The sequence below is a fragment of the Littorina saxatilis genome, unplaced genomic scaffold, assembly GCF_037325665.1.
Source record: "Littorina saxatilis isolate snail1 unplaced genomic scaffold, US_GU_Lsax_2.0 scaffold_1298, whole genome shotgun sequence".
Lineage (NCBI taxonomy): Eukaryota > Metazoa > Mollusca > Gastropoda > Littorinimorpha > Littorinidae > Littorina > Littorina saxatilis.
Window position 1 is genome coordinate 9,582 of NW_027128933.1, and position 23,419 is coordinate 33,000.

A 23,419-nucleotide genomic window follows, 5' to 3' on the forward strand; every position below is an offset into this window, starting at 1 on the left:
TCAAACATAAAAACCTGCGCAGATATGGGATAGGGAGCAGAATTGTTTTTTTATGGGAAGGACTGTGCCCTTAACCACAGACGCACAGGGACACACACACACACAGTCAATGGCGGATTAAGGGGGGGGGGGGGGGGGCCCTTCAGGGAAAAAACATTTGGCCAGATGATTAAATGACAGTTTCCGAGCTCACGTGGCCCTAGATTGCAGCAATTTGCTTCCTTGAAAAAATACATTCCGGGGGGGCATGCCCCCTGGGCCAGACCCCCCTAGGATGTTCGGGCGCTTCGCGCCCTCAATTCAGGCGCTTCGCGCCTTCAAGTTTCTGCAAAAAAGTTTGGGTGGTGCAATTGTGTAACACATGTTACATAGCCACTGGTGAATTAACAGAGAAAAATAAAGAAAAACGGTCATATAGGTTTTCGCATCCATGGGAGGTAATCGGAACAGACTGAGCCAGTAGCGCGACATACGTCGTGACAACCAGGTGACAGTATACGTAAAGTAGCGCGACAACCAGCCCAAGGGTTCCTGGATCCGCCCTTGACAGTCGCTTGTTCTAAGTGAAAAAATGCTTCCTTATGCTCTTCCAATAACAAGACATTCCTATCAGCATTACATTTAACCTTAGTAGGTTTCCAACATTGGCACAATATACAATCGCATCAATTTGGCTGAGGAAAGTTTAAAGAATTTCTTGTTCATTTGCTATGTCCTACTATAATAATTCAAACTCACAATCTAATAACATGTGTGTGTTATATCTGATCGAACTCGCCTAAGATATCAACACAAATAATGACTCTAGTGACATTAAACGAGGTCCAAAAGTGAGAATAATTTGATTATTCGAGTCGTTGGTCGAAGAAAACCCATACTTTTGGCAACCAATTTTTGTCTCCCTTTAGCTGCTACTTTCGTTATCAAAATAGCCGCGCCAATGTTTTCCGTCTAAACCAAACTGGTTGAAGAAAATCTGACTACTATGAGTACGTAAGTGACATGTATATTTTCGTCAGCATCAGGTCTCCATAACGACTCTTTCACACAACGGAGTACCACTATTGAACAAGGGCTCAAGGCCAACATTTTCCTTACGAGTGTTTTAAAGATCAATCTTTCGACTTTTGCGCGTATACACAAAATATGTCCAATATGTGAGACAAATACTAAAAAAAACCAATTCTTCGAGTAACAAGAACTCCGTCTGGTAACACACATTCTGATTTGCTAATGAAGTGACAGCCGATTACAGCATGATGAATATGCTCATATAATAATTATCACAGAGCTTCGATAAGTGCACGTGAGTGCCGATGAATGCTTTGACATGCCGCAACGAGACCAATTATCTCCAGAATGCCAAAATAATTATCTCCAGTAAATAGGATTAAGTAATATCCTGCTTCCAGCACGCGTGATGTGGGGCGCTTTCCCACTCTCCGCGCATCTGTTTCTCTTACTTCGTTCCACACCACTGGACTCATGAATAGTTTGAGGGCATTTGACTGAGTTCACACCAATGAAGCAAGAGTGAGTATTGTGTAGACACATTCTCTCTCTCTCTTCGCGTATCTGCGGAACTTCTCAAACTTCACACCACTGTCAAAGCCAAAGTAAAGGTTTTTAGTGGATTTGCAAACAACGGAACAATTAGAATGTCTTCCAGTGAAATATTTCGATTAGTGCTGCTGCTTGTAGCCACAGTTTCATACTGTGCGTGTCGCCGTTCACGAAGCCGACACCCGCACATCATTTTCATTGTAGCAGACGACCTCGGGTGGAGCGATGTCGGGTGGCGTGACCCAGAAATGCACACACCCGCCCTGGACCGCCTGGCGAAAGAGGGTATCATCCTGAACCAGGCCTACATGCAGGTATGTTTTTTCCTGATGAAGTTCGATACACTGCTGGTGTTGATTTTGGTGATGTGGGAAGGGTGGGGCAGGTGGAAGTGGGGTATATCAATGGTGTAATTAAAAACGTCCACCTGCATTTTCAGGACAGGTAGAATGGCTTGACTTATGGTTTGTTTTCTTGGCTAATGTGTGTGTATGTGTGTGTGTTTGTGTGTGTGTGTGTGTGTGTGTGTGTGTGTGTGTGTGTGTGTGTGTACTCGTATAACTCTGTCTCACGCTGTCTTTTGCAGTGTGTCTTTCTTCGATTCTGTTGCTGTGTCAGTGTGCAGGAAACGTGTGTCTGGCTATACCTGTGTGTGTCTCGGTGTGCGCAGTGCGCCTGTGGTTTAAACAGTGTTTTCTTCACATTCATGTTTTACAAAGCCAATGAAAGCAGTATACAAACAAGTCGCGTAAGGCGAAAATACAACATTTAGTCAAGTCAAGTCAAGTCAAAGTCAAGTCAAAGTCAAGTCAAGTATTTTATTGTTTTGGGCCCAGAGGGCTTTGAAACAAAGATATAATTTTAACAAAAAAAAGGTAACAAATCAGACAGTTAATAAATGTATACAAATTGAGCGGACAAATACAACAATACTATACAACCAAACAAAATAAATTGGCAATATACACTTCCATACATACAAACAAAAATAAAAGAAAAATAGGTTTAACAAAATCAGGTAAGAGATCAGACAGATAATATATATACATTAAGCGGACAACGATAATATACAGCCGAAATAAATTAGCAATACCATTGTGCCATGCATCTGTTGTAAAAAACACAAAACAAAACAAAAGCATATATTACATACATATACATACCAATAAAGAAACTAGATATAACGCTAACATACTAAAATCATAACGTGGGCTACAAATCTTGCTAGCTTCATTAGTTTTATCTTAGATTTACAATTCATTAACTGTTCATATTTTAAACAATTTGGGTGAGATCGGTAATAAGGACTAATTAATTTTTTTCTTTCAGACACTATACTTTCGTCGGTACAAATGAACAAATAGTGAAACTCATCACCTAATTCATTTTTATCGCACATATCACACAATCTTTCATTTCTAGGAGCATTAAAAAATCTAAGCTGATGTATTGGCAACTTATGATTGCTTGTTCTAAATTTTGCTAATTTAACTTGGAATTTCCTAGGCAAACAAAGCAAATACCTTTCCAGACAAAAATCCTTTTTATACATTCTGTAATTAAAACACAAGCTGTTGGCGTTCACATCAGTGTTCCATTCCTGCAGGAATTGATCTCTTAGCCTTTGCTTTACAACGTTTTTAAAACCTGAGACGGCAAGACTCTGAGTTGTCCATTAATATGATAGACCCAACTTATTTAACATAGTATTGACATGCGACAACCAGGGCAATTTAACGTTTTGTACATGGTACAACTTCAAATGTAGCTTTAACATTAAACAGGACATCTTACGTCAAGTAGCTGTCGAACTCACAGAATGAAAGTGAACGCAACGCAACGCAGCAAGACCGTATACTCGTAGCATCGTCAGTCCACCGCGCACGGCAAAGGCAGTGAAATTGACAAGAAGAGCGGGGTAGCATTTGCGCTGAGAAGGATAGCACGCTTTTCTGTACCTCTCTTCGTTTTAACTTTCTGAGCGTGTTTTTAATCCAAACATATCATATCTATATGTTTTTGGAATCAGGAACCGACAAGGAATAAGATGAAGGTGTTTTTAAATTGATTTGGACAATTTAATTTTGATAATAATTTTTATATTTTTAATTTTCAGAGCTTGTTTTTAATCCAAATATAACATATTTATATATTTTTGGAATCAGAAAATGATAAAGAATAAGATGTACGTAAATTTGGATCGTTTTATAAAAAAAATATTTTTTTTACAATTTTCAGATTTTTAATAACCAAACTCACTCATTAGTTTTTAAGCCACCAAGCTGAAATGCAATACCAAATCCCGGCCTTCGTCGAAGATTACTTGACCAAAATTTCAACCAATTTGGTTGAAAAATGAGAGCGTGACAGTGCCGCCTCAACTTTCACGAAAAGCCGGATATGACGTCATCAAAGACATTTATCAAAAAAATGAAAAAAACGTTCGGGGATTTCATACCCAGGAACTCTCATGTCAAATTTCATAAAGATCGGTCCAGTAGTTTAGTCTGAATCGCTCTACACACACACACAGACAGACAGACAGACAGACACACACACACACACACACACATACACCACGACCCTCGTCTCGATTCCCCCCTCTACGTTAAAATATTTAGTCAAAACTTGACTAAATATAAAAAAGAGAACAAGTTCAACTTATAAATGTCAATTCGCTCTTAGAGACAGCAAAATAAACTGGAAGACAATTTTGTGAATACATTATATTCCAACGAATCAACTCTCAAACCAAAAATAAAATGATAAATGTCAATATCCTCTTAGAGGACGTAGTAAAGAGGTGGAAAATGGTGTGAATTTATACAACTCAAAACCATTCAACTCTCAAACCAAATAACTCTCAGGATATGTCCGTAAATTAACGCATTCTGTGTTTGCAGTGTATCTTAAACTTCTAACGCTGAACATTTCCCCATTTCAGTCCAGCTGTTCGCCGTCCCGGGGAGCTCTGATGACAGGCAAATACCCATTCCGGCTTGGGCTCCAGCATTCCGTTATCAGCGCAGGCAAAAAGGAATACCTCACGGACAAAGAAACCATCCTACCCCAGTACCTGAGAACTCTGGGGTACGCCACCCATATTGTGGGCAAGTGGCACCTGGGATTCTGTGACTGGAAGTACACCCCGACTTACCGCGGCTTTGACACTTTCTATGGCTTCTACAATGCGGCGCAGGGGTATTTCAACCATACTGGTATGACTACTAGTTTCTACTTAGCATTGCTTTTTAGGGCATAGTGTGTGTGTGTGTGTGTGTGTGTGTGTGTGTGTGTGTGTGTGTGTGTGTGTGTGTGTGTGTGTGTGTATGTTGGTGTGTGTGTGTGTGCGCGTGCGTGTGTGTGCGTGCGTGTGTGTGTGTGCGTCTGCGTCTGCGTCTGTGTCTGTGTCTGTGTGTGTATGTGTGCCTTCGTTCGTGCGTGCGCGCGTGTGTGTGTGTGTGTGTGTGTGTGTGTGTGTGTGAGAGCACGCGTGGCATGCGTGCGTGCGTGCGTGCATGCGTGTGTGTGTTTTGTATAGTGTGTGTGTATGTGTGTGTGTGTGTGTGTGTGTGTGTGTGTGTGTGTGTGTGTGTGTGTGTGTGTGTGTGTGTGTGTGTGTGTGTGTTTATGCTTATAGAGGTGTATATTCTATACATGTATTGTTTTCAGATGAATAAGTTCAGTTTGTGATTTGAGACAGCTTTTTGGCTAGGCGTACCCCTTTATTGTGCCTGTAATGGCTTCAATCATATTTTCAGTATTGCCATACAGTAAAGGACTCAATACTTTTCACAATTAAAATGATTCTTTTCCGTTTCTGCATGGAAAAACTTTGTTTCCTTTTGAATATATATCTTCATCAGTTGTTCACGTTACGCACACTGCATAGAAAGTCCAGAAATTAAACAATAAGGTTAGGGTAATGGGAGTGCCTAAAAGAAGGTGACAAATGAACAAGGAACAAAATAATTTCCTCCCGTGCAATCAACATTCCGCGCAGAGCAATGAAACACACGAAGTCGGCACGGCATTATTATTTGCTCGTTAACATGATTGATAATGGAATAACAGGGCTCAGCTGTGATGGCAGAATTCTCCGAGCATGTGCTACATCATCGGAAGTATAGTTGGGGGGAATAAACATTATTTGGGTTGCGGGGACAACGACCGACCGAGTACCGAGTACGGAGCAGTACGTGCTCCCAAAACTGCGCGTCCCTGTGTACTGTACGCACTAGAAGCCGGGAACGACCAGGAATTCTTATAATTATTTGAGGGGGTCTTATGACGCACCTGAAAAGAGCGGGTTCTATGACGCACAAAGTCTGTGTGCGTATATATTGTCGGTGCCCATTTTCAGACTGTAATTAATTGTCTGCTGGATTTCTAATTCAAGAACATTTTCTGCCAGATCTGTACCCACACAAATTTACAGTGTCAATCTAACCAATATGATAAATAATGATTTTGTAAAAGTTTCACAGAACTTCCAAAAGTCCTCCTGGTCGTGGGACCCTGCTAAGTTCCGTTCTTTAAGTTAGAAGTGGGGGTCCCGGGACCCTTATGTAGAGCGTCTATGGGGAGCCCTGACGGAAGCGAGAAAATGATGTCATTATTTTTCTCGTCGCAGACATCTTGTGCGACCACCCCCCCCCCCACACACACACACACACACACACACACACTTCCTACGCACTTGCCCCCAGGAGAAGAACGGGCTTCACCAAACGGGATGAGACGAGAAAAATGATATCATATTTGTCACGGCCCCGTACTCAGCATTCGGTCGTTCTCCATGCAACCTCAATAATATTGCGTGTATGTGTTACATTATCATTGACCAAGCACTATGTCAGCGCCTGCTGTGCAAAGGGCTTAATGACTATTTATTCCCCCCTCTGCTTCTTTACCTCTGTAAACTTGTAGGGGTAGTTATTTTTCGATAATCACCCAGCAACCAAACAAATAACGACCCAGCAACAGCCTGAATCCTCGATAGTGCAATGGGTTGAGAAGTTTCGGTACTACTTTTTGCGACTGAAAAGTTCCGAACGCTCTAATGTACGAAGTATACATATCTGAAGCAAACAATACAAACATACCGCATTTAAATTAACAACTACAGGCCTGAACACATGAATCTCCATATAAAACCCATGAGTTCGGTTGTTTTCTGAATCTAGATCTGCCGTGCTCAACCGTTCATCACAAGCAATTTCCCACAAGGCAAGTAACTCATACTTTGTCTAGCGACAAGAGTAGTTCCCCTTCTTTTCACTCAGTTTCTTCGACAACAGACTGCAATCCGACGGTCAGTTTTCAACAATATTTCATTTAATAAACAGATCACACGCAACCAAATGCACACATATCATCAATTTAAACAACATAAAGCGGTTTCATACACTATTTTCCCCAGAAAACTGAACTTCACACAGTTTTTAACTTGGAACACGGGTGCAAAAGTTCGTCTGCTAGTCCCATTTGACGAAAGAACATTATCCTAAGCGATACCAAAACATATACAGAACACACAATATCTGTCTTTGCCGCCACAGCAGAATAACAGCATATCTGTGTACTTGATTTTAGTCCAAAATAGGAAAACTGACAAGAAGTGTTAACAGAATGGAATGATTTGCACGGAACTATACAACCGCGCATTAATCGATCGCCTGCGCAGGTTGACTGGTTGAGTGAATAGGATTCGATCAAACTTTCGCAAAAAACCTCCTCTTTTCTTTGAATAACTGAAGAAAGGAGGAATAAAGAGGTTACACACCTCGTCTCAGTGATTATAAAAAAAATAATGGTCTCAGTTCGCGGTCATGAAAAAGCTCGCTAAAGCTCGCATTTTTCATGATCCGCGAACTTCGACCATTATTTTTAATAATCACTGAGACTCGGCATGTAACCTCTACTTATCGCTGTTTCAATTGTTGTAAGCTTTCCTTTCCGCATTTAGTTCTCTCAGGGGTGTCGCATTTGTCTCATTTTGGGGGGACAAGTTGAGCCAACATTGCGTCGAAACAATTATGGAGCCTTTGTGGAAGACTTGATCAGACTTGGTGGCAAAAAGCACGTTTGCACAAAGCGGTAGGCTACTTCAAACTTCGCTGATTTCTTATGCCCTACTCTCTACGTCCCTCTGTCTGTCTCTATCTACATTGGCACAGCCGGTCTGATTTGGACTAAGCTTGAAAGTGGCAGTTTGTTGTTTGTTTGTTTGTTTGTTTGTTTGTTCAAAATAAAGGGTGTTTATTTTCACATTGCAGGAAAGAAAAATGGCTATGACTTCCGCGACAACGAAAAAGTGGACTGGTCCGCCAAGGGAACTTACTCCACGCATCTGTTCGCAACGAGAGCTCAGCGGATAGTGAGAGACCACGACCCTGACAAACCCTTGTTTCTTTACCTCCCTTTCCAAGCAGTGCACGGGCCTTTTGAAGTTCCACAGGAATATATTGATGTAATCTTGTCTCTTGCCTTGCTTCTCCTTTTTACATTTAGTCAAGTTTTGTTTGTTTTTAATCTAATTTAAAGTTCTTAAGAAACGTTACACATTGTATCAGACTGCAATTTGTCAAGAGTTTCGGGTACTGTTGGCTGGTAGGTTGGTGGGCTGGTTGTTACAATAGAAGCGATGCGTCAACATTGGACTGGGATGGCAGGGTGGCAAGGCTGGACCGACTGCATGAGAGGGAGGGGTACAGTTGCTGGGCAGGCGGGGGGCTGGGGGCCTTGCATCCTACCCCACCCACCCGGAACCCATTGTTTCTGTTTACAAGGCTGATGAGATACTTGTTAGCTCACTAGAGACCAACAAAATACAAAGTGACCGACTGCTCGAACCATCTTTCAAGAAGGGAGCTATATATATATACTAGAGGAATACCCGGCTTCGCCGGGGTGAATCGCGAGACAGAGACAGACAGCGTGGCGGTTCATCACAATCACCTCTGCAAGCGAAGTCCTGTCAAACGGGATTGAGAATTTTAGAGCTTATTTCTTAGCCCTATATTATCTGTTGTGGCTTCTCAAATGCCAGAACATACAGACAGACAAAAGCCGCTAGACCCCATCACAAACAGAACTCTATAATACATAGGTTTTTGCCTACACACACACACAAACACACACACACACAGAGAAGCCGTATATATATATGCATATCTGTATCTATAAATATATAGAGATAGGTGAGAGTGTATTTTTCGCGTGGCTATAAATTGATTCGACCTTTTCACTTTGACAGTAAGAACAACTTACGGGTGCAAGGGAAGCGTTCTGGACAGCGCAGTGGACAGCGCAGTGACATTCTAAAAATAGTAATAGTAACTTAGAACTGAACGGGAAAGCCACACGAAGGAAGGGAGATAAACGCCAAACACTGGAGAAGATAAGGAAGAGTTACTTATAATGGTGAAATGAACGCAAAAACGAAAATGAGTTCAGCGCTGCGCGCTGAGAGCACGTGTTGAAATATTTCATCGATGATATTGTGTCCGGGGTGTAGCTGAATACGGTGTCCAAATTTGAAAAAGATCCACCGAGAACTTTGGCGTTGTGATGTGGTGTAGCGGCTATGGTGTGTCGGTATGGGGGCCCGGGTAAGCTGAGGTGGAAGCAAAATAGCTGAGGTGGAACCAAAATCGGTTCCGCGCTGCGCGCTGAGAGCACTTGTTGAAATATCTCATCGATGAGGTTGTGTCCGGGGTCTCTCTGAATAAGCCCACCAAATTTGAAGCAGATCCATCGAGAACCTTGGCCGCGCATCGCGCACAGACACACAGACACACAGACAGATACACAGACAGACACACAGACACTAGTCGTATATATATATAGATGTGACCCTCCACCACAAAATGAGTCGCATGTCACCTTTGCATGATTTTCATATATTTACATTTTTCTAAAGAGTTTTTTATGCTCTATCCAGTGGTGAAAACCGTTTTAGAAAAGAGCGAAAACTGTTTGAGTTATAAGCCTGTGACTAAGGTGATCCTCCCACAGTTACCAGACACTCCCCGAACTTATATTAAGCCCAGCGCAGAACCGCGCGAGGTGACATGCGACTCATTTCGTGGTGGAGGGTCACATATATACATATATATATGCGCTGCACTAACTATGTCCCTGTTCTTGCCCCTGTGTGTGGGCTGGTTTTCTTTCACTTTATTTACGATTCTTTTTGTTTCTGTGTGTCGTAATATATAGTCCGTAAACCGCCGTTTGTGCTGTTAAATCGTTTGTCAAGTAGTCACCTTTAAGCAGTTCTTGTCGCTTTACCTGCTGATTCCCCTACTTCCCTTAACTTCCTCAATTAAGCCTGGTTGTTCTCTCAGTGCACAGAGAGATAGACTGTAAGAGCTCTGTCCTTCCCTTTAGTGACTTAACTTGTGAGCCCCTATAGTTTCCACCCTTGTTTGTTCTTTGTTCTGTCCCCAGTTATTTCATTACCGTACTTTCATTTCATTGTGTATGTTCGCGTGAATATCATTTTCTTTTGCGTGATTGTGGTACAAAGTCAGCGTGTCGTCAGTCCAGTTTTACGTCATTATAAAACGTCACGTTTTTAGTCATCATATTCGTTTCGCCCTCAGCGGCTTTTTTGTGTGTTTTTTCGACGCCAAATAGGGTATGTACGCGTTTACTTTAGTGTTGATTTCCTGTCTGTTTCTTTATAAAGATTTGCATGTACCCTTGCTCTTTATCTTTTCTTAGCACCTGTTTTTGTCTCTGTATCCTCTGGTGTTCACTGTCTGTTGTTCTCTAGTTCTGTCTCCTTCTTTCTCTATTCAGTGTTTCTGTCTTTCTCATTTCTGCTTCGCTTTCTGGTTTTCTCTCCTTCTTGCTCCATTGTTCTCGTTTGTTTTATTGTTTGCTCTCTGTTTACGTTCCCTTTTTTGTGCAGTTTTCACCGGACGCAGATCAACGAAAGAAGGAAATAAAACAAGACAAAAAAAAACCATCTGTGTTCGCGTTGTCCCTATACTATAGTCAGAATTACCAATGAAGCCGCACTTACAGTGAAAACCTATCGTCGGGGGACATCATCACCAAGATCGTCTATCGTATTAATACAGCAAGTCTCCGACTTAATCTGAAGAAGAAGAATTTCTAGCCAAGAAGATGTCTTTATCTGGTATCGAGATCGTGGACTTTGACGACCATAAATCCGCTTCCAGCAGGCATGGTGATCAAGACGCCAAGGAAAAGGAGCCTGCTGACATTGAGACTGAGGGTCAAGATAGTTATCCTTCTCACGTCAACCCCACTGGCGCCGAGGCTCACTATGGAGAAGAAGCCTCTAAACAAGATACCAACGCCTTGACAGAACGTCCCCAGCGCTCAGTGAAGCCTAACCCTCAGAATGTACAAGAGTATGGGCCATCCAGAAAGAATTCCTACATCAAGACATCTAGCGATCTCAGCGTTTTCCTCAACCTCGCCATGGAGGAACTCGATCGGAGCGTCTCTCCTAGTAGAGCAGATGAACTTCTCACAGAACTCAGAGATCGTCATCAAGACCTGATAGAGAGAATCCGAGCCTTGAGGGAGTTTCAGTTGGACTCAGAATACCAGTCATCACATGAAACTCTTGTCGAGCGCTGCAATACTATTGGTGATCAACTCATGTCTCTGCTCTCACCTTCCGATAGGTCAGGAGGCGAGGTCCAGGATTTTACTCAGCGCAGAGCACTGAGTGTACACAGCTTGAAGTCGACTTCATCTACAGGCTCGAAAAGGCTAATTTTGAAGTCAGACCTCGCTGCCATGAGAGTGCGTCAGCAAGCTAGGACCGAGTTGGAGCAGAGACAAAGAGCTGTATTAGAAATGCAGCGAAGAATAGAGGAAGAGGAAGCCCAAGAGGAGGTTCAAAGGAAAGTACAGGAAGCAGAGAAAACGAGAAAACTGAACGAGATGAAAGACCGGCTGTCGAGACTTAAGACAGAAAATGAGCAAGTCATGATGAATGTGGAATTGGAAGCTATTCAAGCTGCCGCCGCTGTCCTTGATGAAGAGTATAAGGAAGAAAATCACTCTTCACTGTCCGAGCTTCCAGCGCTGAATCGAGTGCGTGACCTGTACCTTGGTTGCACTGGTGGAGGTCTGGTGCCAGGAGCTGACGTAGTCGCGACTGATAGATCTTTTAATGCTACGACTGACTCGCACCCCCAGGGTGACAAGTTCCAAGGCATCAGGCAAAACAGCAAGCCTCAAGACACACGTAAAGAGACCATGCTTACATCTCAGCAAAACCCATTTCCTGCAAGGAAGGAAAGCCCACAGCATTATAACGGCACGACGTATTATGGTGCGCCTCCTCCCTGGAACCAGGACCACGCTTATGACCAGCGTCTGTCCAACCAAGCTCTTCCCTTCGTGCCCGCATACGCAAACCCTAGCTCCGACCCGCATTCGGCAGAGTCGCAAACTCTGGTGAAGTCTCTAGCGGAGGCTCTCACAATATCGAGACTTCCTATTCCACGGCCTACTGTTTTCAAGGGAGATCCGCTGGCTTACCCAGCCTGGATTGCGGCATTTCAGCACCTAGTCCGCAGCGACGCCGTGAGGCCTGAAGACAAGATGCTAATCCTGAGAGACCACGTAGAAGGCCCGGCGAAGGAGGCTGTGGGTGACCTGTATTACGAACTCAGCGAAACATCATACACGAGAGCCTTGGACATCTTGAAGGACCGCTTCGGTGAAGATTATACGATCTCGGAGTCCCTCAAGGAGAAGCTGGAGAGCTGGCCAGAGATAAAGTCAAATGACTGTACCGCACTGACCAGCTTCACCGACTACTTGCGTCAATGTCAAGCGATGTCCAAGAAGATTCGAGGTCTGAGTATTCTCGATGACCCGTCGTACATCAACAGGCTGGTTCAGAAGATGCCTCGTCCGCTCATGCACACCTGGTCACGGAAAGTGGAAGCCATGAAGAGAGAAACCCGCTTGTACCCCAGTTTCCAATACTTCGTCGACTTTCTTCACTTTGAAAGTAGCGCCCTCAAGCACGTGCCCTTGCTGGGGCCTAAGAAGCCAGTGATGCAGGACCCCGCAGCGGACAAAGCAGGCAGATCGGTCGGCAGTTTCAGCACCAACCTACACTCCCAAGAAGAAGGTCAATGCGAGGCAGCTGCTGCTGAAGAGAAGTCAAACTCGAACGACTCTGCAAGTCAAGGTCAATTTAGAAAGCCGACTTGCCTATTCTGCAAGGAGATGCACTTCCTATCTCAGTGCCAGAAATTCGCCTCAATCCCCTACAGGGAAAGAAAGGAGACTGCAATGAAGGAGCGCCTGTGCTTCAGGTGTCTCCGTTCCACCCACCGTGCACGAGACTGCAAGTTGACCGTTACTTGCCAAAAATGCAAAGGAAAACATGTCACCGGGATGCACGACCCTGATTATAACCCTACTTCTAAAGAGAACAACCATGCGGAACAAGCCCAGAGAGCAAGGGCGTATTGCACTGTAGGTCAAGAACGGGTGGAGACAGATGTCGATGCACCGAGGTGCCTGAAAACTGAAAATTCTGACGAGCAACACGTCGCAGGAAGATTCTACTCCCTGTACATTCCTGTCTACGTCTCCGCAAGGTCCCATCCCGAGAAGGAAGAACTAGTATACGCCATGCTAGACACCATGAGCGACACGTCCTTTGTCCTTGACACAGTAGCTGAAAGGCTTGACCTTGATAAACGAGATGCTGTCCTCACCCTCTCGACACTCACGACATCCAAAGAAACCGTACGGTGTCACGCCCTTTCAGACCTGAGAGTAAGAGCATACAACGCCCAAGACTTCATTGACGTCCCGACAGCATACTCTCAAGAAGAACTCTGTGTGGACAAAAGACACGTTCCCACTTGTGAAGTCGTAAAAAACATTCCTCATCTGAGCCATCTGAGTGAGCAGTTCCCGCCCTACCTTGACGTTCCCGTAGGTCTCTTGTTGGGAGTGAACGTTTCAGAAGCGCTGCGCCCCCTACAGATTGAGTACGGTGACCCAGGTTTGCCATACGCCCAGAGAACGCGACTTGGATGGGGCATACTTGGGCAGATGCCCGCCAACTACAACAAGGAACCTGACCATGTCGCTCAAGTGTTTCGCATCAAACAGGAAAAGACAGCAGGAAGCTCACTGCACAATGGGTCGATCGGGTTTCGCACAAAGGAAGCCACAAATGAACAACTGATCAAGATGATGGAACAAGACTTTGCTTGCCCAAACGAACAGCCATTATCACAAGAAGACCATCGATTCATAAAGATCCTGACTGAGAACACCAAGGTCAATGATGAGGGACATTATGAGCTGCCTCTCCCTTTCAAGCAAGACGACCCAAAACTGCCAAACAACCGCCATGTCGCGCTACGCCGACTCATGAACCTTAAACGAAGGTTTCAGAAAGATGACCATCACTTTCTTTTGTACAAAAACTTTGTTCAAGATATGGTCAAGCAGGGCGATGCTGAGATTATCCCCAACGACGAGCTACAGACAGACTCCTGCTGGTACATTCCGCACCATGGGGTTTACAACCCTAACAAACCAGGCAAAGTGAGGGTGGTGTTTGACTGCGCCGCTCAATGTCAAGGAACAAATATCAACGACCACCTTCTGACAGGCCCTGACTTGTTGAATTCACTCATCGGAGTTCTCTGTCGGTTCAGACTGAAACCCGTGGCAGTGACATGCGACGTTGAACGCATGTTTCACCAGTTCCATGTTACTCCAAGACACCGAGACTACCTACGATTCTTGTGGTGGCCTGACAACGACCTAAACCAGGAGCCAAAGGATTACAGGATGAGAGTCCACCTGTTTGGAGCGGCATCGTCACCAGGCTGCGCAAATTTTGCCCTGAGGCGGCTGGCTCAGGACAACTCCCATCTCAACCCACAGGCTGCAGAGTTCATCCAGAGAGACTTCTACGTTGATGACGGCCTCCACTCAAACGACAACGTTTCAGATGCCGTTGATGTCCTTGAAGGCGCACGTCAAATCTGCAAGGAAGGAAGTCTGAGGCTGCACAAAATAGCCTCAAACGAACCCAAGGTGCTGACGAGTTTCCCCCCGTCAGAAGTTGTTCAAACTGTTCAGGTGAGCAAGGACCTGAAAACAGAAGGCTCAGCGGAAAGAGCTCTGGGAGTGAGATGGACTCTTGCGACAGACTCTTTGAACTTTCTCAACAAACCAAACAACCAACCATCGACAAAGAGGGGCGTACTTTCTACGGTCGCCTCCATATTCGATCCCCTCGGACTGATCTCACCCGTGGTGCTCAGGGGAAGAATGATTCTGCAAGAGGCCTGCAACTGTGCAAGAGTGGTCTTGATTGGGATCAAGCACTTCCTGTCGAGCTGGCAGTAAAGTGGAGTGAGTGGCTACGAGACGTCACTGCCCTTTCAACGATATCCATCCCACGCTACTACTTCCCTGAGTCAGTCTTGCCATGGCGCCTGGTAGAGTTTCACCACTTTGCAGATGCCTCCACTGTCGGTTATGGAGAGTGCTCCTACCTCAGGATTGTTGACAAACAAGGAAGACCTCACTGCGCCGTCGTCATGGCCAAATCTAAGGTGGCTCCCGTCCGTTCTGTCACTGTGCCACGTCTTGAACTTCAGGCTGCTGTCCTCTCAGTGAAGATCGCTCGCTTTCTGCAAAGGGAGTTTGCACATCTCCATGCTCTACATCACTTTTGGTCTGATTCGAGAGTCGTACTTGGCTACCTGTACAATGAAAGCAAGAGATTCCACACGTTTGTGGCCAATCGCATCCAGCAAATCCTGGAGTTCAGCAAGCCCCAACAATGGCATCATGTGGCATCGAAGGAAAACCCTGCTGATCACGCTTCCAGAGGCTTGAGCGTGGCTGAATTGAAGAACTCGAACTGGCATTCAGGACCTGAATTTCTCAAGCGTGAACCAGTGGCATATGAGGTGCCAGACGTTACAGTCGCTGATGATGACACTGAAGTCAAAGCGTACCAAACAAAGGTCAAGTTTGAGAAACACAACGACTGCGAAGAAATCGTCAGGAGATTTTCATCACTGAACAGACTGATCCGGGTTGTCACACGTCTGTTGTCATGGGCCAAACGAGCTCGGCAAAGAAGAATGACAAGAGCAGCTGCCACGCCCTTGTCGTTAACGTCACAAGATTTGGCCTTCCAGCAAATCGTCATCAGCATCCAAGAGCAGCACTACCCCTCAGGTCAAAGAATGACTCATCCGGAGCTGCGTCGGCTTGACGCCTTTACGGATCACAAGGGTGTTTTGAGAGTGGGTGGACGAATCGATCACTCTTCAGACACGTACGAAGTAAAGCACCCCATCATCCTCCCCAAGGACAGTCACATGTCACTGCTGCTGGCTAGACACCATCACACCAAGGTTGCACATATGGGAAGAACAACCACTATGAGCTCTCTTTTGTCCAGTGGTATCTGGATATGTGGCGCCAGAAAGGTCGTTTCGTCAATCATACATCGGTGCATTCACTGCGCCCGAATAAGAGGAAGACCAAGCTCTCAGAAAATGGCCAATCTTCCCAGTGACAGAGTCGAAGCCGCCCCGCCCTTCACAAACACTGGTCTTGACTGTTTCGGCCCTTTCGAAGTCAAGGACGGAAGAAGGAATGTGAAGAGATACGGCCTTATATTGACATGCCTCGCCTCCAGAGCCGTCCACTTAGAAACACTGGAAGACCTCTCCACTGACGCCTTCATATGTGGGCTCCGAAGATTCATTGCCATACGCGGTAATGTGAAGCTGATACGCTGTGACAGGGGCACTAATTTCATTGGTGCTGACAGAGAGCTACGCCAAGCCTTCAAGGAGATGGACAAGATGAAAGTTGACGAGGCCATGCTACAGAGGGGATGCGTGTTCGCCTTCAACCCTCCATCCGCCAGTCATTTCGGTGGAGTGTGGGAGAGGCTCATTCGTACTGTCCGTCAAGTCCTCGCGGGCTTGCTGTGTGAACACTCTGAAAAGCTGTCGACTGTGACGCTCGCCACTCTTCTACACGAGGTCGCCGGCATCATCAACAACCGGCCCTTGTGTACACAGGATCTGGAAGATCCCACTTCCCTCGACCCTTTGACCCCCAATCACCTTCTGACACTCAAACCCGAGCCCGTGTTTCCCCCTCCTGGCGAGTTCAAGAGACAGGATCTGTACTCCAGAAAACGATGGCGTCGTGTGCAGTACCTCGCTGAACAGTTTTGGGCTCGTTGGAGAGGAGAGTACATTGCGTCTCTGCAGAGGCGCCGTAAGTGGTTCCACCAGAAGGATGTCCCGAAGGAAGACGACGTCGTTCTGCTGATGGACGAAGGGACCCCACGCGGCTCCTGGAAGCTCGCCAGAGTGAAGAAGGTCTATCCAGGTCATGACGGGCTGGTTCGCTCGGTCCAAATCCAGCTGGGTGTGATTAGCAAGGACCGCAAGGGAAACCTGGTTGTCCACCATACATCGCTCGACATCTGTATACTCTATAGTCTCTGGGCCTATTCACAAACTGATACCGTTGTCTGTGTGCGACAAGTGACACTTCGTTGATTGCTGAACACTGTCAACTGCAAAGAGACAAAATGAAGCCTAAGAAGTGCTTTGAGACTGAGTATCCTTTTTCTTCGGGTTTGATTCACGTGTTTCATAATTACAGTTATAACAGTATTTTGAGTCTGCCTTTTGAGTCATTACCAGGGTCTAAATATTGATCGTTTCCTAAATCATATGAATATTCTAATGAGGTGAAGGTCTGTAGCAACTATTAGACGAAGTTGACCAGTCAATTGTATCGTAAGGTAACCAAGCATCATATTATGATGTAATTGGTTTTGAACGTAAATATTGTGAGGAATTTTGGTCGCGCTAAAACAAATTTGGCGTGGTGTTTGAAGTATCGTAAGGTAACCAAGCATCATAGTTATGATGTAATTGGTTTTGAACGTAAAGATTGTGAGGATTTTTTGGTCGCGCTAAAACAAATTTGGCGTAGTATTTGAAATGATTTTAAGTTTCGTTCTGGCACTTTGAGGTAACCCTGTTAACCCCTTTTTTGGTTGACTCTGATGTGTCAAGGCCGGGGGTGTTCTTGCCCCTGTGTGTGGGCTGGTTTTCTTTCACTTTATTTACGATTCTTTTTGTTTCTGTGTGTCGTAATATATAGTCCGTAAACCGCCGTTTGTGCTGTTAAATCGTTTGTCAAGTAGTCACCTTTAAGCAGTTCTTGTCGCTTTACCTGCTGATTCCCCTACTTCCCTTAACTTCCTCAATTAAGCCTGGTTGTTCTCTCAGTGCACAGAGAGATAGACTGTAAGAGCTCTGTCCTTCCCTTTAGTGACTTAACTTGTGAGCCCCTAAAGTTTCCACCCTTGTTTGTTCTTTGTTCTGTCCCCAGTTATTTCATGACCGTACTTTCATTTCATTGTGTATGTTCGCGTGAATATCATTTTCTTTTGCGTGATTGTGGTACAAAGTCAGCGTGTCGTCAGTCCAGTTTTACGTCATTATAAAACGTCACGTTTTTAGTCATCATATTCGTTTCGCCCTCAGCGGCTTTTTTGTGTGTTTTTTCGACGCCAAATAGGGTATGTACGCGTTTACTTTAGTGTTGATTTCCTGTCTGTTTCTTTATAAAGATTTGCATGTACCCTTGCTCTTTATCTTTTCTTAGCACCTGTTTTTGTCTCTGTATCCTCTGGTGTTCACTGTCTGTTGTTCTCTAGTTCTGTCTCCTTCTTTCTCTATTCAGTGTTTCTGTCTTTCTCATTTCTGCTTCGCTTTCTGGTTTTCTCTCCTTCTTGCTCCATTGTTCTCGTTTGTTTTATTGTTTGCTCTCTGTTTACGTTCCCTTTTTTGTGCAGTTTTCACCGGACGCAGATCAACGAAAGAAGGAAATAAAACAAGACAAAAAAAACCCATCTGTGTTCGCGTTGTCCCTATACTATAGTCAGAATTACCAAAGAAGCCGCACTTACAGTCCCTGTTACCACACGTGAACAGACGTACACGTTTACTGACGTGTGCATACTCCGTAACGTGTCAGTTCTGATCGACAAACACACAAAACTAAAAGTCAAAAAGAAACAAACTAACAAACAAGCAAACAAACAAACACCCCAAACATGAGATACAAACAACACAACTAGGCCTATCCCCCCCCCCCTAAATAAATAATACTAATGCCATAATTTGTTTCACCATAACTACTGTTCGCACGAGAGCGTGTGTATAATCACGTAATTTGACAGTCGACGAACTAATCGACAAACAAACAAAGCTAAAAATAAACAAATTAACAAACAAGCAAACAAACAAACACCCCAAACAGATACAAACAGCACAACTAATTACCCCTCCCCCGAAAAATAATGATAATGCCATAATTTGTATCACCAGAACTACTGTTCGCACAAGAGCGTGTGTTTCACGTAATTTGACAGTCAGTCGACGAACTAATCGACACACAAACAAAACTAAAAGTAAACAAGAAACAAATTAACAAATAAACACCCCAAACAGAGACAAATAACACAACTAATGACCCCCACCCCCCACCCCCTACCCTAAAAAATAATGATAATGCCATAATGTGTATCACCAGAACTACTGTTCCCACGTGCAAGACAAGGCGAGACGCGTGCACTGCGGCATGGTAGCAGCACTGGACGAAGCGGTGGGCAACGTCAGTCAATCCCTGCAGGACTCCGGGCTGGCCGACAACGCCATCGTCATCTTCACCACCGACAACGGCGGGCCCACCAAGAAGGGGTCGTCTAACTGGCCCCTTAGAGGCTCCAAGACTACCTTGTGGGAAGGTGAGGAGAAGTATTTTATCTACAGGTATAATTTGGGGTGAACACCGGTATTTAGGTATAGAGGCGAAGGGGCCTTAGCCTGGGATAAACCCTATGATCTAAATTAACTCAGGTGTAATATCTTCCGATGCAGAAGTCGAGGTTAGCCATATCTAGTTTCTAATGGCGAATTACATATAACCTCAGCGTATTTCTTCTGATATTTACAGGAGGAATAACAAAAATAACGCACTAGCCAAGTATCTTTTGGCGAATAACATAATTGTTGCCATTTTTTTTCTGCGACTTTGGGCATTGTTGAGCCTCTTATTGGATAAACGCGGGGTAAAAGTTGGACCAAAATGTAAACAAACTTGAATGTACTCACCGACTCACACTTCAATCTGAATGTCTAAACGTTCAAGGAAGTATAAGTGATAGCACACAGTAAAACAGACGAACAGACACGGAAAACAGTCTTGGAATGCGCATTAATAAATTGTGACTACAGTGAATGTTTACGCAGAAATGGCCACATTATTGTTACCTCTCAGGGGTGTCGCATTCGTCTCATTTTTGACTCACATGCGAAGCAAAAGTGAGTCTATGTACTCACCCGAGTCGTCCGTCCGTCCGTCCGTCCGTCCGTCCGTCCGGACGTCCGTCCGGACGTCCGTCTGTCCGGAAAACTTTAACGTTGGATATTTCTTGGACACTATTCAGTCTATCAGTACCAAATTTGGCAAGATGGTGTATGATGACAAGGCCCCAAAAAACATACATAGCATCTTGACCTTGCTTCAAGGTCAAGGTCGCAGGGGCCATAAATGTTGCCTAAAAAACAACTATTTTTCACATTTTTCCCATTTTCTCTGAAGTTTTTGAGATTGAATACCTCACCTATATATGATATATAGGGCAAAGTAAGCCCCATCTTTTGATACCAGTTTGGTTTACCTTGCTTCAAGGTCAAGGTCACAGGAGCTCTTCAAAGTTGGATTGTATACATATTTTGAAGTGACCTTGACCCTGAACTATGGAAGATAACTGTTTCAAACTTAAAAATTATGTGGGGCACATGTTATGCTTTCATCATGAGACACATTTGGTCACATATGATCAAGGTCAAGGTCACTTTGACCCTTATGAAATGTGACCAAAATAAGGTAGTGAACCACTAAAAGTGACCATATCTCATGGTAGAAAGAGCCAATAAGCACCATTGTACTTCCTATGTCTTGAATTAACAGCTTTGTGTTGCATGACCTTGACCTTGGGTCAAGGTCACATGTATTTTGGTAGGAAAAATGTGTAAAGCATGTGAGTTGTATGGGCTTTGCCCTTCTTGTTGTGTGACAAGATGAGCCAACATTGCGTCGAAATAGTTTTGGAGCCTTTTTGACTCACATGCGAAGCAAAAGTGAGTCTATGTACTCACCCGAGTCGTCCGTCCGTCCGTCCGTCCGGACGTCCGTCCGTCCGTCCGGAAAACTTTAACGTTGGATATTTCTTGGACACTATTCAGTCTATCAGTACCAAATTTGGCAAGATGGTGTATGATGACAAGGCCCCCAAAAACATACATAGCATCTTGACCTTGCTTCAAGGTCAAGGTCGCAGGGGCCATAAATGTTGTCTAAAAAACAGCTATTTTTCCCATTTTTCCCATTTTCTCTGAAGTTTTTGAGATTGAATACCTCACCTATATATGATATATAGGGCAAAGTAAGCCCCATCTTTTGATACCAGTTTGGTTTACCTTGCTTCAAGGTCAAGGTCACAGGAGCTCTTCAAAGTTGGATTGTATACATATTTTGAAGTGACCTTGACCCTGAACTATGGAAGATAACTGTTTCAAACTTAAAAATTATGTGGGGCACATGTTATGCTTTCATCATGAGACACATTTGGTCACATATGATCAAGGTCAAGGTCACTTTGACCCTTATGAAATGTGACCAAAATAAGGTAGTGAACCACTAAAAGTGACCATATCTCATGGTAGAAAGAGCCAATAAGCACCATTGTACTTCCTATGTCTTGAATTAACAGCTTTGTGTTGCATGACCTTGGATGACCTTGGGTCAAGGTCACATGTATTTTGGTAGGAAAAATGTGTAAAGCAGTTCTTAGTGTATGATGTCATTGCTAGGTTTAGTTATTTGACCTTGACCCTGAAGGTCAAGGTCATGTAAAGGTCAAGGTCAAGCATGTGAGTCGTATGGGCTTTGCCCTTCTTGTTGGAAGACTTGATGGCAACAAGCTCGTTTGAACAAACCAGTACTTCAATTACATATTATTGTAACCTCAGAGTATTTCTTATGGCCTTGACAGGAGGAACCAGAGCCATCTCCTTCGTGCAAAGCAAGAGCCGCCGCCTGCTGCCAAAACAGGGCGTGACGTTCAACGGCCTCATGCACGTTGTCGACTGGCTTCCCACCCTGCTGACTGCCGCGGGCTACGACAGCAACGACATCCCCGCCAACATCGACGGCATCAACATGTGGAAGCAGCTGAGGCGAGTCCGGGGTCGCAGCCCGCGTAGGGAGATGGTCTACAATATTGATGAGGTCAAGGACAACGCTGCTATCCGCATTGGACGGTGAGTGAGAATTTTTTTACGTTGAACTGAAAAGAAAGGCTCGAGTGAGGGGTTGAGTGAAGGGGATATGGGGTGGGGGTGAGAGTGGGAACGAGAGAGAACTCTGATAGGTTAGAAATATTGGATGTTGAAAGAAAACATGTGGAAAGAGAGAAAGAGAGAGAGAGAGAGAGAGAGAGGGGGGTGGGGGGGCGGGCCGGGCGGGGGCATTATCAGTACAACAACAAAAAACCACCCCACCACACAACACCTTTGCGATTTTCAAAGTGCAACAGATCATACACATTACGTGAATGATTCACCCTTTGGTATGCCTTTGAAGGGGTTTAAGGCAGGCTTCAGACATCGATCAAGGATGCATTATAGCTTTTTTAAATGGCTGATCATTCTGGGTGGAGTTAAGTAAACTAATCAATTGAAGCTTCAAATCAAGTAATTTGCTACTTCGCGGCTAGGTCGTAGTTTCTATCTCTCTCTCATAAATTTTCTCCGCTCGTTACAGATGGAAGCTGATTCAAGGCAAGGCAGGTAAGCCTAACGGCTGGTACAACCCGCCCACAGGAGTACGCTCACGGAAAGTGCCGAGAGGAAAAGCGCCGACTCTGCAGCTCTTCGACTTGAAACGAGATCCCAACGAGACCCGGAACCTGATCAAACGCAAACCGAAGATCGTGCAACGACTGTTGCGCAAACTGGAGAAGTACAAAAGCGAACTCGTGCCCTCTGAACCACGATCTCGCATGCTGAAGATGTCTGACCCGAAACTCTTCAACAACACATGGTCGCCTGGTTTCTGTAGTGAAGTGAAACCCACGGAAGACTGCCTCTAAATTGCTAGTGTATTGTTGTTGGGTATTTTGATTTGCTTACTGAATTATCGGCTGTGTAAATGAGATTGATGCAGTCAATGACAGTTAAAACGTGATAGATATTGTAGGCGTACTAGCTATGACATTGTTGAAATAAATGTTTATTGTAAGTTAAATTTATTTCGGTAACAAATCTGAAGAAGACCCATTTAACATTCTCTGACTGAAACCTTGAAGAGAAAATTGCAAATGAAATTAATCCCACCAGTAAAGTTTATACCAGTCTTTTAGGCGCAACAGTGACCAATAAGTTGCGTTTACCACTGTTTGGTACGTACAGACAAAAGCTGTTCTTTTGAGTCATGGTGAATGGCCTTGGAAAACAACACTAGGACAATGGTCAAAAGTGACAGATCACCCTCACAGAGAACTGACGTTGAAAACAACAAAATCACAATACTGGTTCAGAGGCCCGGAAGAGGGAACCCATGTCAGAAATGTAATAGTCCATCATAAAGACCTTATCAACACCAACTCACTGAGAGCTAACACAAACTAAAATCAAATTGGGTTTAATTTTTGTGGATCATATTTTGTTCTCACACACGTGTCCGAAAATGTGTAGGC

At 44.5% G+C, this 23,419-nt stretch overlaps 1 protein-coding gene across 1 annotated transcript; it reads left to right on the forward strand.

Annotated features, from left to right (window-relative positions):
• Positions 1-1,421: 1,421 nt before the first annotated feature.
• Positions 1,422-23,419, forward strand: LOC138957234 (arylsulfatase B-like; the record flags this gene model as incomplete). Its single annotated transcript, XM_070328382.1, is given in 6 exon segments — positions 1,422-1,877; positions 4,508-4,781; positions 7,842-8,035; positions 19,189-19,402; positions 21,716-21,983; positions 22,486-23,419. Coding segments are annotated over 6 exon segments (1,497 nt in total). The 5' UTR covers positions 1,422-1,658.